Consider the following 20,166-nt stretch of genomic DNA (forward strand, 5'->3'; position numbering starts at 1 on the left):
CTAAGTGCTGGTCAAACCCAAGTAATTTGCTTAGGACTAGGCATGTGCCCCAGAAACTCTAGTTAAAATTCCTTCCTAAGGATAGGATTTGAAATGGGTGTTGTGGGCTACCTTGGGTCTCTCCCCTCCTCTATTCATAGGTTAAAATCCTAACCCCCAGTTTCTCAAAATGTGACTGTATATGGAGATGGGGTCTTTGCAGAAGTAAAATGAATTCGGTCAGGGTGAGTACCAATCCCATGCCCACAGAAGAGATTTGGACACAGTTGTGTACAGAGGGAAGACCATATGTGAAGGCACGGGGATAAGAAAGGCTATCTGTGAGCCAAAGAGAGAGGCCTCCAAGGAAACAATCAGGCTGACACCTTGGTCTCAGACTTGGAGGTTCCAGAACTGGGAGAAAATAGATTCTTGTTGTAACAGCCACGCCATATGTGGTGTTTGGTTTTGGCAGTCCTAGCAGACTCCTACAATGGGCTAACATAGCCCTGGAGCCCCCCTGTTATCTAATAACAGTAATGATAATAATGATGTTATTATTTATTGAGCATTTCCTGTGTGCCAGACATTATACTAAATTGTACATATTATCTCATTTAATGTGCTTGGAAACCCCATGAGGTAGAAGCTCAGAGAGCCCAAGTCTGCATCGTCATGGAGCAATGGCTCTGGATCTGGAACCTAGGCCTGACTAGGGCCACAGCTGGCCTACAGAGTCTTTATACATAGAAAAATCATCTCTTCCTTTGGACATGCCCAACTCCATGCCAGAGAGCAGGGTGCGGTGAGCAGAAGGGGCAGGCTGCATTTCAGTCCTAGCGGGTGGGCTTTCTGGGATCCTACAGCCACAAGTGGGGGGGGTCTTTATCTAGCCTGATTCTGCTAATTGGGCTCAGAACAGGTGTCTTTAGTCCTCACTCAGCAAGAAAACCAACTTGCTGGGATCACACACCTCCCCTGTCCCCAACGTCTCTCCCCCCACCCCCAATCAAAGAGACTGACAAATGCATCTTTGATTATTTTGACTATGAATGTAAGTGTGCCTTTTTGGACAATTAAAGCTCCTGAATGTTCCAAAGTGCAGCTTTCATGGTGGTGGGGGAAAGGCCTCTGACAGTGTAAATATTTAATCACCATTAAGAATGCTCAATAAATGAGGGGAGTTGGGTTTCAAATTGGCTGGTTCAAATGATTAAAGCACAAAAATCATAGCAGGGTAAAAAAATAAAGTACCCTCAAAAAAAAGTACCGTCTTTAGAACTCAAGATGATTTCTATTTCTACTCCACAGAGAGCTGTGTGGGTCACCTGTCCTTGAGCCACGAGGGAGCCAAGAATAACCAATTTATCTTTAAAGGTTCGTGGGGGGTGGATGGACCAAGGTCTTAAGATGAGGAAATTTGGCAATCTCTTAATAATCCTGTGTCGGTAATAATGAATAAAAATGGAATTTCTCAACTGAATTGAAGGGATGGCTGAAGCTCACTCTTAAGGAGAAATGTCTAAAAAGGAAAAAGCAGTATGTTCAGTTTTGTGTCTTTTTTGAAAATATACTTCAAACGTTCAGCAGTGTTTTAGAGATCATAACTACCCCTGTCTCCACGTCACCTTCTGAACCCTTAGCTCCCAGTAGTTCCTGATTTACTTTTAAGGGAAAGCTTTCAGTTTTATGATTTAGCTGGAAAAAAATATAATCCTACCCAATCGAGTTTCTGTTTCTCTGTATCACCAGGGTGAACGGAGCGTAGGAAAGTCTGTGCCAACAGAAGAAAGGTAGAGCTTTTCTTTTGCCAGGTTTGGGGAGAACCAAACATTTGGAAAGTCTAGGAGTTCCAGTGTGCCTGACGGTCTCTCATGCTTTCCACGGATGGACAAATAGAACATCTAGGTTTAGACATGATGCTAAGTCACTTCTCTATCCATGTTTGGAGGGAGGTGGCAGTATGCTTCTGACAGGAAGCAGGGGACGCACGCAAACGGATACATTAACAAAGGGCCCATGGCAGACGTGTGCGCAGGATGAAGGGAGAATGACAGGGCTGGTGATGGAGGAAGGGACTGGCTGCCACAGGCCTGAGGCTGAGGCAGTGGCTGTAAGTCAGAGAAGGCTCTGGGAGAAGGCTGCTCACAGGATCTGTGGTCTTCAAAGGGCACAGCCACAGTGCATAAACAGAGTAGCAGAGAAGGAGCTGGGAGAAGAACTATCTGGAAGTCGCCCCTAGCCATCTACCTCTTGATCTCCTGCTGGCACCTTCCATCGGCTGAATCCAACTGGAAGCCAAGAGGCAAGGGAGATGTCCATAAATGTCAAGCCCCTGGGCATGAAGCAGGATGGGGGACAGTGGGGAGATGGGTTGTGGAGAGAAATGGAGGATATCCAGCACCGATGGGGGAGAACACAGAAATGGGAATAATTAGAAAGCGTGCAGAAGGCGGGCTGAAAGCTTGGTCTTCCGTGGGATCTGCAGGCTGCCAGGGTCTGGGCGAAGCTGTTTGGACCTCCATGCTCCCAGTACCTTCCTCACATGGGGGACGGGTGCGGACGTCCTTACCACGGGACCAAACACTGAGCTTCCTGACAGCCGTTCATGCTCAAAGCTGATGCCAGTTGCTTCTGGCCCACCTTGGTAGAAGTATTTTCCAGGGAGTGGCAAGAACACAAGAATCAGAAGGGGTACCAGTTGCGGGGGGGGGATGGCGGCAAGCTGCTGGCCTCTCACCGCCAGGTCCAGAAACTTCATTGTCAGCTCAGAGCTTCTCCCCCTGTCAAGATCTCAAGGAAATGGAAGTATGAGTGACTGTGAAGTTATCTGTGTGTTTATCTTATCTTCTGCTATTCATTTCAAGAGTTTGAGTTATTATTAATATGACGGCCTGTTTCTGGCAGCTCTTCTCTTTGAATGGGTTTGTGCCAAGCTGCCAGTTATCAAAGGATTCGGAGCCTAGGATTATGGTGGCAGGGAGCCTCGGAACCGGGCCGGGAGAACAGAGACACAGGAAGACACACCGTGTGAAAAGGGGATCCACATTTTGTGTCTAGTCCTTGATGCCCTCTTGGCTCCATATTTCGAAAGAACAGCAAAGAAAAATATGAGCAGGGGCAGACTTGAGTCTTGTGAAACTCAGACAAAGGCTTGTGACCAAGAAACTACTCAGCAAGTGACAGAGATTCCCCAAATCGGAAGAAATAATTAACCATTGATTTTGTGTACTTCATGCAGGGTGACCCCCCCAGCTGGTCTGGAAAAATACTGATGATTTACCGTATTTTGCTCCCAACCAGCAAGGGTCTCAGACTTTTAACCACTGATGGTTTGGGGGAATGTTTTGGAGAAAGGGTTCAAAAGAAACTTCTTGACACTGAGTGTATTACCTGAGAAGAGAGGCACTAGGGGTCCAGATGATGTCCTAGAACCAGCCTCTTAAAAACAACCAACAGGGGGCGCCTGGGTGGCTCAGTGGGTTAAAGCCTCTGCCTTCAGCTCAGGTCATGGTCTCAGGGTCCTGGGATCGAGCCCCACATCGGGCTCTCTGCTCAGCGGGGAGCCTGCTTCCCCCTCTCTCTCTGCCTGCCTCTCTGCCTACTTGTCATCTCTGTCTGTCAAATAAATAAATAAATAAAATCTTTAAAAAAAAACAAAAAACAAAAAACAACCAACAGTTGACATCCCCTCTCTAGGAAACAACTCATGGGTCCCCAGAGCTGACCAAAGGCTCTTATCTAGCTTAAGGGAAGTCTTTGGACCTTGAGTCAAGAATTTTTTTTTTTTTTTTGGTACCTCCAAACCATTCTCCCATCTACAATTCTAACTCTGCTGCTGAACGACCATGAGCTATGAAGCTGGGACGGAGGAAAGAGGATGGAAGTAATGCTTGGGGTAAATCGTATCCTCCCTACGGAAGGAACAGCCCTCGGCCTTCATTGCTTCAACCAAAGGCAATGGGGCAGTATCCCCAAGCATAAGAACGCTCAATAGTCATCTGGGGCCATGTTGGGCAGGCAAGAAGACAAAGCATTGTGTTCCTTTAGCCGCATCTTAACTGTGCTGCGTTTGACTGACTTTTCATGTTGATTGAATTGCATTCAACTCGTCTCTCAGCATCAATTCAAACTTATTAAATGGCTCTCCATCTTATCTGCTTTCAACCATCTACTCATCAGCAGACTAGAAAGGAGGCTGGCTCATGTCTTTTTTCCTGTCAGTCACCAAAAGGGGCCGGGAGCTTTGATAAGGACCTGGATGTGGAAGACCATGTAGACTTGAGCAAAGCTGTGGGGAAGGACGCAGCCTGTCTGAAGTCCTAGCAGGACAGCACTGGTACGATGAGACCCACCGGGGTTCCCAAATGCAGCCAGAGGGGTGGTAACTCCTTGAACGAGGCAGAGAATTCATTGGCCACCGGAACTGGTACCTTCGGTGCTTTCGATCTCTGCCGGCCCAGTCATCCTACAGATCACTGTCAGATTTTTTTTTTTTCTTTAAAGTCAGAAAGAAAACTGAGAACACCAATGATAGCTGTCTTGTGACTGTGACCAGTTGTCTACCGAACAGTTTTTCATGTCCTGAGCCTCAGCAGGAAACCGTTGAATCTATAAAGTCCTGTCCGGTAGAAATGAGTCTGATTGTGGATGGTCTGGTTAACCCAGGTTGTCGGAGCTGCCTGGGGGAGCTGACTTTCTCATTACGAAGACTTTCCGATCTAGTGAATGCTACAAATAAAACGGCTCCAAATCAGCCTGAACTGCCTGTTTCCGTGGTAGCGGGCCTCTGTCTGGAGGATAAATTTGCACCGTCTTCTTTTTCTTTGGGTTTCAGCCAGTGGTGTGACAAGGAGTTCCAAATGTGCAGCGAGTGACACCCACCAGCATGGGCTCCGTCAGTGGGAGAGGGAAGCCGTGTCACCAGGGGGACTCGCACCCCTGGCTGGGCGCCAGGGTCCGGGGTGGGGGGCGGGAAGCGAGCTGAGCCAGACAGAATCCACATGCCCACTGATTTCTGTTGTTCGTATTTCCCACGCTTTTCAAGTGTGAGATTATGTCCTCCAGGTGGAGCTTTAGTACACAGGAAAATTGGAAAGGGGCAAACATGTTTGTACAAAATGGGGTAGACTCAGCAAAGAATATATTTACATGCTCCCTAGTCTCCTGCCTTTCTCATGCCAAAAAGTAGGCACAGCTTCTGACTCCCTTCCCCATAGGCGCCTGCAGACAGTTCAACGGGGAAAAAAAGGAGGCGTGCTTCCAGGAGTGGGGCTTGTCATCCTGGATTCTAGAATGGCAAGAAACTGTAGCCATCGGAGCCATTTATGCTCCTTGCTGCTAGTATTTTTCAGATGTTTCTTTCTCAGAACAAGGCGGCAACGAATTGAGTGGTGATCAAAATGCCAACCATAGAGTATGTTTAATCCAAATAGCTCCCAAGATGGTCTCCTCCTGATTGTCACAGCTCTGCAGGACTTAGAGAAATTGCGTGGTTACCAGTGAAGTAAAACTATCTCCAGAATGGAATTGGACCGTTGCTTCTCAGCACAGCGACAGCCATGCCGCGGCGGGTTCGCGGCAGCAGTGATGAACGCTGTGTTCCTCATCATTCACAGGGAAAAGTGTCACCGTGTCCACAACGGGAATCCGCTCCGATGCTGGGAGGGCTTCGGTGAGTTTCTGCAGGTGTTTCTTGGGTACTACTTTTCCCGTTTCCAGCAGAGCAAGAAAGTGATTAAAACATTTCAGGTAGGCAGAGAATGGGGGAGTGGGGCCTGATTATCTTGCAGCAGAGAGCATATCTGATGTGCATTATGGACAGTCTCCCGACTAACGTCAGCCTGGGGTCCCAGGCTGTCTCCCTCATTCGTCCCCCTCCCCAGTACCCCGGCTGCCACTGCCACACAGCTCACGGCAAAGTATTTCCTGCCCACTGGCAGGCAGAGATAATGTCATCCAATTTCAGACAGGGAAATTATTGAATGGGACGATGACCACTGTGAATGCAGAATACGAGAGCCACTGCTGGGATGGTGGGATTCTTTAACTGCATGGCAAGGGCAGAAACTTCTGTTTCTCTTCTGCTTCCTGCCTCAGCCCACCCTCTGTCCCTCCAGCCTCCCCAAGCTCCTTCTCCTGCCTCATCCATCAGCACGGGGGAGAACTTGAAGCACTATTTTAGAAACTGGAAACCTGTGGCAGCTGCTCCTTCAAGAGGGTTCAGCATCTGGAGGAAGCCCGTTCACCCCATTCCCCCCACCAAAATAGAGTCCATCTAGAGTTGGGGAGCCAGGAAGGGAAAGAAGAAAGGTGATGTATCCCATTACTCTCCCTGGGCCCTGTGGCCTGGAAGCAGCCGGTGAAGGGACAGAGATCTTTTTGCAAAGATGCGTCAGGGTCCTGGGGAGCCCCTTATTACACCCCCCACCCCGGGTCACCTGCCAGACTCGAAGTGTGCTGTTGGTCCCATCAGCTGCCTCAGGAAGCTGGGAGGCATTTGTGCTTCCTCTGAGAGATCATGAACCTACCCCCACATGTGCAATGATTCAGAAATTCACTGTGCTCCAGAAATTCTTGGTGGCTTTGGGGGCACCCCTGGGTGGATTGGTGAGACCTCAGAAGGCCCGAAGAAAAGAAGTGGAAAAGGATGAGGCAGAGAGAGAGCCTCTAGGGAATAAAGGGTACCTAGCTCTAAAATTAGAAGGCTGGGCTGGGGAGGGCAGGTTGGAGCATTTAACTTGGGGAACTTTGCAGGCCCACTTGCTGAAAATGATCTCGCAGCCTTATTGGATCGGCCACAGGTGGCACCTGGCTAGAGCAAGATGTGTAAGTGGCCCTGAAGCTAGACAGGGATTCGAAACTCACCTCTACTGTTAACCAGAGGTAGGGCCCATGAGAGTTCCATAACCTCAACCATGATCATTCTCACTACTAAATGGGGATGATGATTACAACAGTCACTAATTAAAAGGGTTATTGGGGTATTAAACGAGTCTTTTTTAATCCATGGGGTAAATTTCGAACAGCAGCCGGCACGCAGTAAGTGCTCAATAAATGTTAACCAGGAACATTGAGGCTAGATGTTGAGTAGAACTTTCTAAGCGCCAGGTCTGGGAGCCTGGGACTCCGTTGCCAAGGGAGATCAGAGAACCTTTTCAAATATGGGAGCTCTGGCCCTGGGGATTGTCCAGAACCGGAGTCTCGGCGCCTGCCTTTCCCCCACCTCGCTCCTCTGACCCGGGGAAACCCAACCCCTGTGGCAGGGACACCTCCGTCCCCTGAGCCTCCGGCTCGTGCACGTCTCCCGCGGGCCTCCCCAGGGCCTCCTTCCCGCCGCTCCACACCTGTCAGCCGCCCTGCAGCCTCCCTGTGGCCTGAGCCCTGGGCCTCAGCTGCAAACCCTCGGCGCCCTAGGTCCTCGCTCCCCGGTGCCTGGCGCATCCCCCCGGCTGCTCTCATAAACAAAACCCGAGCGTTGGAGCAGCCCCGCGGGCGGACGCGCGCGGGAGCCCGCTTGGCATACTGCTAGCGCGCCCCGGGAGCCCCGGGAGAGCCAAGGGGCGATGGTGGCGGCCGCGGCGGCAACAGCAGGCGGCTCAGCTTTGTTATGAATAGATGAAAGAGGCCACCTACACAGTAACCCAAATTACGAGACCTTCCTCCTCCCTACCTCACCGAATCAAGAGGGGAGGGGAGATGGGCGTGGAGGGAGGGAGGGCGGGCGGGCAGGAGGCGGAGGGCGGAGGAGGAAGAGGATGAGGAAGGGGGCCAGTTGCATCCCACTTTCACAATGGGAAAGTGAAACGCACAAGCGCACCCAACCTCTCCAGCCCTCCCCGCCTGCCTCGCTCCCCTCCGCCCGTCCCCTCCCTTACCCTCCGCGCCTCCCCGCGAGCGCCAGCGCTGCACAGAGGAACTCTCCGGAGAAGCAGGGCGAGGAGGAAGCCGCTCCGGAGCGCGCAGGGCTTGCCGCCGCCGCCGCCGCAGCCGCCACAGTCGCCGCGCAGGCTGCCGGAGCGGCCCCGCCGCGTGCCGCCCTCCCTGCTCTCCTTCCCGGGCGAGCCGCGGGGATGGGGCGGCCGCTGGAGCCCGAGCGCGCGCAGGAGCCGCCGCCGCCGCCGCCCGCGTCTCCGTCGCCGCGCGCCTGAGCCGCCGTCGCCGCCGCGCGCCCTGCCCGGGGGCGGCCCCCCCAGCCCCATGGAGGTCTCCCGGAGGAAGGCACCGCCGCGCCCCCCGCGCCCAGCCGCGCCGCTGCCCCTGCTCGCTTATCTGCTGGCGCTGGCGGCGCCGAGCCGGGGCGCGGACGAACCCGTGTGGCGGTCGGAGCAAGCCATCGGAGCCATCGCGGCGAGCCGGAAGGACGGCGTGTTCGTGGCGAGCGGCAGCTGCCTGGACCAGCTGGACTACAGCCTGGAGCACAGGCTCTCGCGCCTGTACCGGGACCAAGCGGGCAACTGCACGGAGCCCGTCTCGCTGGCGCCCCCCGCGCGGCCCCGGCCGGGGAGCAGCTTCAGCAAGCTGCTGCTGCCCTACAGCGAGGGGGCGGGCGACCTCCCGGGGCTGCTGCTCACCGGCTGGACCTTCGACCGGGGCGCCTGCGAGGTGCGGCTGCTGGGCAACCTGAGCCACGGCTCCCTGCGCAACGGCACCGAGGTGGTGTCGTGTCACCCGCAGGGCTCGACGGCCGGCGTGGTGTACCGCGCGGGGGACCAGAACCGCTGGTACCTGGCGGTGGCCGCCACCTACGTGCTGCCGGAGCCTGAGACGGCTAGCCGCTGCAACCCGGCGGCGTCCGACCGCGACACCGCCATCGCCCTCAAGGACACGGAGGGACGTAGCCTGGCCACGGAGGAGCTGGGCCGCCTCAAGCTGCGCGGGGGCGCGGGCAGCTTGCACTTCGTGGACGCCTTTCTCTGGAACGGCAGCGTCTACTTCCCCTACTATCCCTACAACTACACGAGCGGCGCCGCCACCGGCTGGCCCAGCATGGTGCGCATCGCGCAGAGCGCCAAGGTGCTGCAGTTCCAGGGTCAGGCGGCCCTCGACTGCGGCCACGGCCACCCCGACGGCCGGCGCCTGCTCCTCTCCTCCAGCCTGGTGGAGGCCCTGGGCGTCTGGGCGGGCGTGTTCAGCGCGGCCACCGGGGAGGGCCAGGAGAGGCGCTCCCCCGCCACCACCGCACTCTGCCTCTTCAGGATGAGTGAGATCCAGGAGCGCGCCAAGAGCTGCTCTTGGGACTTCCAGACGGCCGAGCAGAACTGCGTAAGTCCTGCCCCCCGGGGCGCCGCGGGGAGTGTTGGTGTTGGGGGCCGCCGCCGAGGCCGAGCGGGAGGGAGACCCGGTTGCCATTCACCAAGTCCCGGATTCCCACAGCTCGGTGGCTGCCGAAGAGCCGTTCTCTTACTGTCTCCGAGACCTCGGGCTGCCCTAAAGCACAGCCGGAGTTCCCCAAAGGGAGTGGAAAAAGGGAGGTGGAGAGGGTAGGAGTTTGGCTGAAAACTCTAATGACTGCATCCCAGTACCATCCTTCTCTGTCCAAACGACGCTTGTTTGGGGCTGAGCCTCCGCAGGCAGCCTACCCCCCTCCCTTCCCTAATCGCTTCCCCAGGTGCACGGTCTTAGCAGGCGTGTGGGTTTGACCCTTCTCTACACCGTTACCAAACGCGGCGCGCTGGGCAGAGAAGGCGGTTGAACCTAAAGGGCGCGCTGCCACACCCCAGCCCCCCCCCCCAAACCAGCAACACACGTGATGTGGTCAGAAGAGTTGCTAGCCTGCTCAGCATGGGTCAGTGCTAGTCTAGAAGAGGGGCTCCCGCTTGGGGGAACAGAACCCTCGGCGTGACCCGGTGTGAGGGGGCGGGGCTGCGGCTGTGCTGTGAGTGCGCTGTGGTCTCCGGCGGGAGAGGCAGGGGAGGCTGAGGTCTCTTTGTGGATAAAAGCTTCAGCCTGGAGGGGAGAGTGAGATAAGAGGTTGGGATGCCGCACAGTTTCTAGGCTGCACGTTACCGGACTCGACTGTGGGGCTCAGGGACACCACCCTTGTGTTGTGCCCAGCCAGCCAGAGCCCAGGTTCCCGCCCCCGGGTTCTCAGGGCAGCCACAGCTTGACTCTTGAGATTGGCAGCTCTTTGACTGGAAAATAAAGCGGCGGTTCAAGAGGGTCCAGTTGATGGGGATTAGGGAGCCATTGTGCACTTCTCAGAGGCCGTTTTCCTTCCAAGGATGCTGGCACGTCGACTCCACATATGGCCCCTGAGAGGGGAGCCTGCTGAGAGCCTCCTTTATAACTGGACAGAAATCAAAGAGCAGAAATTAACGGCTACAGGTGTTGCCATTGTTTTGGGGTAAAATGCGTCAGAGAGGAAGGGGAGAAGTCTCCACTTGGAAAACGTGTTGTAATGATACATTGTTGTGCACAGGGGAGCCTGGGCTCTAGGTATGGTAATATGTGTACAGAAAGACCCTCCCAGCCCCACCCACCCCTTTCTCTGCCAAGCACATCTTACCAAATATTCACCCTGTTATCCAAGGAGGGAAAAAGAAAAAACAAAAACGGAGGTCCTTTCGAAGGTTCCTTAGATGGCCATTTGCTTCTCCCTCCTTGCCTATCAGTTGTGTGCTGGGACACGCGGGTAATGCCTTCATTTAGTTACTGGTATAATTTTTTAAAGCATAGGTAATAACTAGTGCTCCCTAAATGCCTTCATCTTGCCATACACATATACTGTTTCATATGTTTTTATTAGATGTTTAGCATCTGAGAGTTCAAGTGGGGCAGAAATCGTTGCCTTTTACTCCTCCATGGAAAGACTTGAACGCACCTCCAAATGTTACTTAGTGCCAAGCTTTAGGTATCCTTGGTCTCTGGAGTTAATGACAAGACAGCTCAGAGGCCCACAGCGGGTAATAACAGTAGAGGTCCAGGCCCTGTCATCTGACAGCTGTGTGGATGTGTGGAGCCAAAACAATTCTCTTGACTGCCTCTCTGTACCCGTGGGGTCCTGGAGGACTTCGCTCCTTTCCAAACCCAGCAGGCATCCCGAGTGCACTCCGAATCCACGTTTTGGCTCGATCAGGTGTTCCTACTTGCTCTGGGATGAGGAGGGGAAGGGAGGGGGGCAGTCGGAGAGCTGTTTATCCCTCTTCAGGGGAGCTTCTGGAGAGAGCTTTCCCTTGGAAATCAAGCCAGGTATAAATACACACTGCCAAAAATCTGGAACCGGAAAAATAAATAATTAAAAGGGGTCCCTCCGCAGCCTTTCTTGCTGCTGTTATTTATCAAGAATTCCCAGTGTGCTGAGAGCTGTGGATTCTGAAAGACAGGGTCCCTACCCCCTGAGCTTGTCATCCAAGTTAAATAATATACTCTGATTCAAACAATAGCATGTCATGGCTGCACAGGTGGGAGCTTGGAGTTTTGCTTTTTTTTTTCTTTTTTTCCTAATTTAAGTAAATTCCTTGCTGCTACTCCGCATTAAAGAGCCTTAATGGAAGTAAATTTCAAGAGGGGTTTGAATGGGGGGGGGGAAGGTGGTAGGTTTGATGAAAAAGCTGACAATTTTTCGAACCTATTAAACAGGCAGATAAGATACTTAATTCAACAGCTATTTGCTTGGCGCCTGCTTGTGTAAACAATGCCGTGTGCTGGTGCTACTGGATTTGCCACTGAAAAGACAATAGCAGGTTGCAGCCCCATTTAATGGGGTCACAGGATCAGCGTGCCCCCGATTGTCACTCAGAACAATGATGTCATTTGATTGCATTTGTTCTGCATTTTATTTTCTGGTTTTGAGTGCATTTTGGAAAAGGCAGGCTGAATTACAGGTGCCTAAAACCAGAGACTGACTTGAAACGCTCCAGAGGGAGCCTCAATAGACTCCAACAGCGATTCCTTCAGGGCAAACCCAGGAATCTTAACAGTAACCCATAGGCAGTGAGGCACAAGCGGCTGGATTGGCTGGCCTTCTCCTTTCCTGCTAGGTGGCTCTCTCTTCTTTTCCATCTTCAACCAACCATGGGTAGCAAAGTGACAGGAGTGACTGGGTTGTGTTTTCTCCTTTCTTGGTTCTCCTAGGTCAGTGGCTTCCGCTGAGGATTAATTTACGAGGTGCTTGTGCAACGAGTGTGTACCCAGCTGTTCACACACTGGGTCTTTACTTTTCTACCTTGCCATCAACTTTGAATCGCTTTCACAACTAGAGCACGTTACCTTCAGCCTGCACCCACGCCAAGGGAGCTGATTTCCACAGCCCCTTTCTCTGATGACCCTAATAAGTACTGGTACAGCACTTCTCCATATATTATTTTTTCTCAGCCCCTGATCAAGTCTAAAGTTGATTCTATGAGGAACAGCCCCATCTACCTGATGAGGAAACTCAAGAGAAGTGACTTGCTCAAGATAACAAAATAAGCGCCTGAGCCTTCTGGCTTAAACTCAGATCTTGAAAGTCTACCTCTGTATTCTTCCCCACCACTCTAGTGCTTTTCAGACTTTCTCTTAAAAGAGGCAGCCACCAACCTCCCATACAATGTGGGGTTGAGGCTGATCGGTGCCCTTTGAAGTGTTTTAAAATTTCATGTGATTCCCACCCTCCCCCATCCCCCGCCCCGCTCATTCTGTTAAATTACATGCAAGTTCATGAACTTCCTTCCCCTCTGAACTCCTGCTACTCTTGCCACGCCAACACACCCAGAGAAAAGTGGACGCACGTTTCCAAGTCTGGCTGTTCCCACAGTGGCGTGGCCACCATAGTTGGGTCCTGGGGTTGCTTGTGGTCTATACATGGTGTTCACCTGCTCCGTAGACACTGAAGGTGGTGTGTTTTTAATAACCGTCGGCTAATAGGGTGGTTGCTTGTAGTTCATTCTTAGCCCTTGTGGGGAGACACACGCCCTTCCACACTCCCGTAAGTCCAAAGCCTGATAGAATTTAACTGTCATGTGGACAACCACAAAGACACTCACGTGCTCTCCAGCAGACAGTCACCCAAGATCCTTCTAGCGGTTGTGTGCAGAAGTAATGTCCCAGGATCTCTCCGCAGCGCAGACTTGTGCATTGCCTCTTGACCTCAAAATCCACAGTCTTCCTGTGATGTTTATTCCTCCTTTAGTTTCTGTTATGATCCTGTCTAGCCGTTATGCAATCTGAAGACTAGCTGGTGAATTCTCCCCGTCTACACACATCTGAAACACAAGGGTAGATCTAGAAGAAAAAAAAACAAAAAACAACAACAACAAAAAACCCCCAAAAAACAAAACAAAAAACACAAAAAACCCAACACCGACTTAGAGGGGAAAAGCAATCATAGCTACTATCTACTGGGTTGTTCTAATTGCCAGGCTTTGGGCTAAGCACTTGACATGCCTTATTTTCAGTTGATTCTCACAATCCTCCTCTGGGGCAAGGACTGAAGTTGCTACTGTGATTTTATAGGTAGAGAATTGAGGCCTGGAGAGCTTTGGTTAGGTTCCACAGATGTGAAATGGCAGAACATTTAGAACCGGCGGGGGTGGGAGGGCTGACTTGTGGACCTGAGCTTGTGAACCACCGTCGCAGGCTGCCCAGGACGTGAATGTTGGGTTCTGGTGTCAGTCCTAACTTGTTTGGAGCAAGTCAGGCCCTCCTGACTGCTCTGATAAGATCAGCTGTTTGCGGACAGTAGACATGAAAGAATGGAGCGTCCATGGCTCCAAGAACGGCATTTCTCTTTTTGCAGATTGTACAACCAAGAAAGTTCAGACTCTAAGAGGGCCGTAGCTCCTCATCTGTCAACTTTTGGACTGTTTTGACATTTCTTTATATTAAGGCTCACAAATGACCTCGGGGAGACCAACAAGGCCTCAAGGGGCTTCTCCCAGTCTTTGTTCTTGGACACAACCCAGCTCAGGTCCTGAATCGAGAGAGCTCAGCCTGTTAAGTCTGGGTTACGGCACCTCTTGTCTCTGTTAGCAGCCACAATTAAAACGCGAGCCCCAGAATGCTCAAGAATTGGTAGCATTTTGTTTCCTGTTGAACGCAGAGTACTTAGCCTAGTACCTGGTGTGTAGTTAGGACTTGAGAAATATTTGTGGAATGAGCCAATGCAAGGTCTTAGAGGATCCTGTTGGAAATGTTTCCTTGCTTAGGAGCAACACTTTCTTGAGTCTGTCCACTTCAAACTGCTTTAACCATTGGCTTTTTTTTTTTTTTTTTTAATGTCTGATGTATCAGAACCTCTTTCTTCCTGAATCCCAGGCAATCTGGCATTCCTCCACCCCTCCAGGCGTTCCCAGAAATCCCCATTGATTGGAAGAGTCAGACTTCTGGTCTTACCAATATGCGAGTTAACTTTGACCATGGAAACCCAGCATGGTTGGAATTCCTATGATATAATTTCAAAACATGTGTGATTGTGCTTTTCCGTGATGGGAGGAAAGGGCTTGACGCCGCAGGGCAGTGGTTCTCAAAGCATAGTCGCTGGACCAAACACATCAGATCAACATCGCCTGGGAACTTGTTAGAAATGCACATTCTTGGGCCCCCCATCAGATTTACTAAATCAGAAACTGAGTGGGTAGGTAGCATTTTCATTTTCTCTGGGTAAATACCCAGTATTCCAGTGGAATTACTGGATCCTACAGCAATTCTGTTTTTGACTTTTTGAGGAACCACCATACTGTTTCCCAGAGTGGCTGCACAAGTCTGCATTCCCACCAGCAGTACAGAAATGTTCCTTTTTCTCCCCATCCTCACCAACACCTGTTGTTTCTTGTGTTGATTTTAGCCATTCTGACAGGTGTGAGGTAATAGCTCTTCGTGGTTTTGATTTGCATTTCCCTGATGGTGAGTGATGTTGAGCATCTTTTCATATGTCTGTTGTACTCCTTATCCTCTTCTAATTGCTCAAAGCAAATACCTAGAAAACCTTCTAAACTCTTTCCATTTTTGAGCTTGTATTCTGAGTCTCAAGAACCTAGAGGTCACAGTTTAATTAGCCCCTCCACTATTGTATACAGCAGTCTATTTGCAATTCATTTCAGGATGGGGGGTGGATTTCCAGAGTTTTCCACTCTCCTGTACATCAGAACCAGCTCCACATCTTGAAATTCTCTGAGGATCTACTCTTTCGAGCGTCAGTGCTCATACGAATCTCTGCGTTTAGGCACAGTTGGTTACGCGAAACAAACATCTACTTGAGCAAGCTCAAATCAGGGGGCGGAAGGCTTAGCGGAAAGAACTAGGTGGAATTCCATGGAAATCTGGGAATAGGAGCAGGACTGTGTAGTGGTTTCAGGCACAAACTCTGGAGCCAGGTCAACTGGGACCAAAGGCGCCATGTATAAGTTGTGGGACCTTGAGCAAATTACTTACCCTTTCTGTGCCCTAGTTTCCTCATCTATAAATCGGCATCCTGTTTGCTTCATAGGACTATTGTCTGGACTAAGGAGTTAATATGTCTTGGATAAACCCCACCTGACCCCTAGGAAATGCTGTGTATGTATTTACTGTCCTCACCATCAGGATTATTGATAGTAACAGGATGTGGCTTCCTCGATATGGAGTTAGAAGGAGGTTCTGGACCCAAGGCAGCTCAAAGAAGCTCAGCAGCAGGAAGTAACAGTTGCTCATTCTAAGGTTCCACTGTCAACATGACTTAGCCTGACTACTTCCCTCTCTCCTGCCCCCAGTGCCCTCTTCTTCCTCAAACATCTGCCTCTCAAGCCCTCCACATGAATGCTGCAGCCTGCTGTGATACCCACTCTACGTTTCAACAGCATTTAACCTTCTGCTCTGGCTCCCCACTGGCAACAACAATCTGTATTGTTTACTCAGATTTCCAGGAAAGAGATCGCATTGCTCACCTTTTCATACCAAATTAGAGCCCTAGCTCAGGGTAGGGATTTCTGGTTCTTGGGGCAAGATGCCTGGCCCGGTCAGAAGGAGGGGGGTCAATATGGCAGATTCCCTGCGTGTGGAACGGTGAAGAGCCCCACTGTGGACGCTATGTCGTTTATAATACAGTACCATTCTCTCCTCCCTCTAAGCTTCTCGATGTTCTCTGTCTTCCCTGAACGTGTGGTGGCCCGTGGCTGATAAGAACTGAGGCCTGCTCCAGGAAATCCCAAAGTCTGCTGGTGGGGTAGGGGATTGGGGTGGGGGTGGGGGTAGGGCAATTTGTAGGACTTATGGGTCTAACCTGTTTGTAGGAGCGAACTACTACTGTAGAAGTAGTATTAAGTTTGCTGTTCGCTTTTTATGAAATGTGCCCAGAGTGGGGTTCTTTTGGTCTTAATATTCTGTTTTGAGGAAAATGGTAATTTTCATACTGTCACGAAATTAAATAGAATTGTGACCTTTTCCCCCACAGTCTGTGGCTGTTTTATATTGGTTTGTCTGCCTGAGAGTTACAGATACTGTTCTCCTGGGAGGAGTTACAGTGGGTATCTGACCCCAGGAAGCCTAGTTTTGCTACGCTGGCTGGTGGTCTCAGCAGACATCAGCACACCTTTCCTGTAAAAGTCAGCCCGTCGATAATCGTGGGCTGTATGTGCTACACACTCGGTGCTGAGTGTGCCACTGTTGTGTGCAAGCAACTGTAGATGATACACACATGAGCAAATGGGACAGTGTGCCAATAAAACTTTATGCACACTGAAGTCTGAATTTCATATAATTTTCACATATGAAATATCCTTTTCATTTTTTTCCCCCAGCCATTTAAAAATGTAAAAGCTATTCTTAGCTCCTGGGCCATTCAAAGAAAAAAAAAAAAAAAAACCCAAACAGGCGGCGGCCAGATTTGGCCCACAGGTGGGAGCCGCCCACCCTGCCTTGATGGCAAGGGGGAGAGTAAAGCAAGCCTGTGCAATGCCAGGGGACGCGGTGAGAGGTAGCCAAAAGACCCAGTTGATGCCCTTAGACGGAGGGTCAGACTCAGCCAGGAAAGATCTTGGAGGCTTCAGAGAGGTGATGCTGCAGCTGTGTCTTGAAGCTGTGTGGAGGAGGCAAGGAAGGGAGTTCCAGAGAGAGGGGACAGCTTGCACACAGGCGGGACGTTGAATAAGCTTGCAAACCGCAGGTAGCTCCTCCTGGCTGGAAAGTGTCCAGAAATGAGCAGGCAGGGCCAGATGGCCACAGGCTTAATGAGACAGGCAAAGACGGCTGGATTTTCTCCTGATGGTCAGTCGCTTTCAGATCTTCCAAACGCGGTCCTTAACAATCAGTCTTAACCAGGAGCTCCATATGAGAGAGTGGTTAGTACTCATCATTGACCTGCTGCACTGGGTGAGCCCCTGGCCAAACACTGGGACACAGCGGGCAGCAGGGGTTTGGAGGTTCTGAGAACCCTGTGGCATGCCCTTCCTCACCTTACCTGTCCCTGAGGCATCTCAGAGGAACTTCTAGGATTCTGCCAAACAGGGTGTGAAAACCTTAGCCATGGCTGATGGAAGACAAGAGCGGGGCAATATGCAGATGTGATCTGATGGTGTTCTAGAGCGATTACTCAGAACAGTGGAGAGGCGAAACCGTGGATCAGAAGGATGCTCACTGGTTCAAACCAACAATTTATTGAGTTTCTATTACATGCCAAGTGTTGTGCTAAAATACTTCTGTCAGTGGTAAATAGAAGAGATACCATGTAGCAAGTAAAGAAGTTTTTTTTTTTTACATTGGAATAATAGCTAGCATTTATGGAGCACCTACTGTTACCAGTGGTGTTCTAGCACGTTAGCAACAGAGGCACAGGCTAAGGTTGTGAGCTTAGCTGGTGCTAGTGAAGGTTCTGTTTAAGCAGTTTGAGTCGACACTAGGAAGATGAGAAAGGATGTTTGTAGATGGCCCCTTGGAGAACTGGGACACAAGCATACCTTGCACACTGGGCAAGTGCAAGGGCTCAAAGGGGAATGACTTGGCCAGCTGAAAGAACAAGGTTAGCCTGGTTGGGTACTGGGGAGGGGGTGAGGGAAGAGGGTTGGGGTAGGAGGTTGGAGAAGGCAGGAGCAGTAGCCAGATCCTGTAGGCCTCACAGGCTGTGGGAAGGAGAGGACGTTTTATTCTCAAAGCATGGAAGAGCCTTGGAAGGGAAGTGACATGATTGGCATTGAGTCCCTAGATAATGTAGTTCCATGGGGAGTGGATGGAAAGGTAGCTCTGGCAGAAGCAGGAAAAGCTTCAGGCGGAAAATGATGTCACCTTGGTCTAGAGTGGAGATGGTGAACATGGAGAGAATCGCATGGATTCTGTGGATTGCAATAACCCAACTGAGGGGTGTAGACGATAGGAACAGGGGTGTTGGCAGTGAGAGTGGAGAGGGAGGGATTAAATGAAATAACTTTTTAAGATGTAGAATTGAGAGGTTTTGGTGACCAGTTGGAAGACAAGTTGAATTTGGTTGATTTGGTGATGCCTTTGGGACAACCAGGAAGAGCCACCATGCAGGCGGGGGACAGAGAAGTTAGGGACTAGGGACGTGCCAGGCTCAGTGTTCGGCTCAACACGGTGCTGCTGGCAACTCCAGGGGAGTTGCCAGGTCAGTCTGTTTCCCAAGCGTCATGAAAGGGTCTCACACCTAGCGGGCCGTCAATAACATTTGTCCAACGGGAAAGGTGTTCTCCATTTCACGGAGAAGATGGTGATTCTAGCACAGTGAACTGAGAGCTTCCAGGAAGAGGTGATACCTGGAGCTATGTTGATAGGAAGCCAGGGAGCCCAAAGGGAGGGGCATTTCCCTGTGAGGGAATGAAGCTGGATTTCTTGTTGCTCCCCTATCACCCCCTCACCCCACCTGGTCTTGGAAGAGTCTGCTGGAGAAGCAGTAACTCAAACAATCAGCTGTTTCTAATCATTGCTCACTGACATCTTCCCGAGGCTCCATTTTCAGCAGTGACCAGTCTTAAGAATTGGATTCCAAGTGTTCACCCTTCTTTCTCTGAGGCAACAGGAGGGATACCTAGCCCAGAGCACCCAAGGGTTGTAGGTGTCACGGAGGGTCGGCCTCATGTGTGCAGCAACATCTCCGTGTCCTCGACCGCAAGGGCTCCAACCACCTTGGAGCCCTTGTGCCATGGACTTCTGTGAAGCCTGTAGATCCTCCTCCAAATAATGGTTTTAGATGCATAAAATAGAAACGAATTACAAAATGAACCAGTTATATGGCTACAGAGATAGAGCAAATTGTGTTTTTCAAATTGAGCTATAGTAATATGTCTTTTTTGAAAATATGGATTGATTTATTTGAGAGAGAATGAGAGTATGTGTGCACAAGTGGGGGCAGGAGCAGAGGGAGAGAATCTCCAAACAGACTCTCCGCTGAGCTAAGAGCCCATTGTGGGACTCGATCTCATGACCCGTAGGATCATGACCTGAGCCAAAACTGGGAGTCGGATGCTCAATGGACTGAACCACCCAGGTGCCCCGAGATGTAGTAATATATCTTAAAATATTAACTAGCAGAATCTAACAGCAGTAACTCCCATAATTTCAAAGTAGAGATGAGCCTAGATGATATTTAGAGATATCTGAACAACTATAAAATGGTATGAAAATATTCTGATTTCTTTTGGTGACAAAGTCACAGTTTCCATTAATACTACTGTGTCCTGAATTCATAATTAAAGAAAATGCTGTATTTCAGTTGGAGTTAGGTGAAATGCAGGTCCACTTGGATTTTTTTTTTATAATTACAGTACTGTAAATGTATTTTCCTTTTGATTCTGTTAATATTTTCTTTTCTCTAGTTTACTTTAGCTTAATACGGTATAGAATACATATAAGATACAAAATACATGTTAATTGATAAGGCTTCGGGTAAACAGGTTATCAGTTGTTAAGCTCTGGGGGAGTCAAAAGTTATACACGGATTTTCATTGGTATGAGGGGTTGGCACCCCTAACACCTGTGCCACTCAAGGCTCAACTATAACTTTATTTTTTTAATCCCCAAAATTCTATCCATGAACTGTGGATCCCCTCCCCAAACCATTCATTTCAGTTGCTGTTTCTGAAACCAGCAACGTGAAATGTAAAGTGTTGTATTTTCTTTCAAAGCCTATTTCATTGACTTATTTTGATAAGAAGGGGTTTATTCCCATTTGTATTTTACACATCACACCCTTGTCCAAGAGCAAGTGCTCCATAAATGATGGGTGGGTAGGTGGACGGTCGGTGGTGGATGGGGAGACAGGTGATGGTGGATGGAGAAAAGGCT

The 20,166-nt window shown here is 50.5% G+C and overlaps 1 protein-coding gene across 2 annotated transcripts in view; it reads left to right on the plus strand.

Moving 5' to 3' along the window:
* Positions 1 to 8,125: 8,125 nt before the first annotated feature.
* Positions 8,126 to 20,166, plus strand: part of PLXNC1 (plexin C1) — a 141,333-nt gene continuing 129,292 nt past the window's right edge. Inside the window, exon 1 of one of the 2 annotated variants that reach the window (XM_032874229.1) lies at positions 8,126 to 9,243. In XM_032874229.1, coding sequence (XP_032730120.1) covers positions 8,179 to 9,243 — 1,065 coding nt within the window. In that variant the 5' untranslated portion in view covers positions 8,126 to 8,178. The remainder of the gene's footprint in view (positions 9,244 to 20,166) is intronic. The other variant, XM_032874228.1, reaches the window with a different exon arrangement.

This window comes from Lontra canadensis, unplaced genomic scaffold (genome assembly GCF_010015895.1).
Source record: "Lontra canadensis isolate GAN:19392208 unplaced genomic scaffold, GSC_riverotter_1.0 scaffold52, whole genome shotgun sequence".
In the NCBI taxonomy this organism is placed as follows: domain Eukaryota; kingdom Metazoa; phylum Chordata; class Mammalia; order Carnivora; family Mustelidae; genus Lontra; species Lontra canadensis.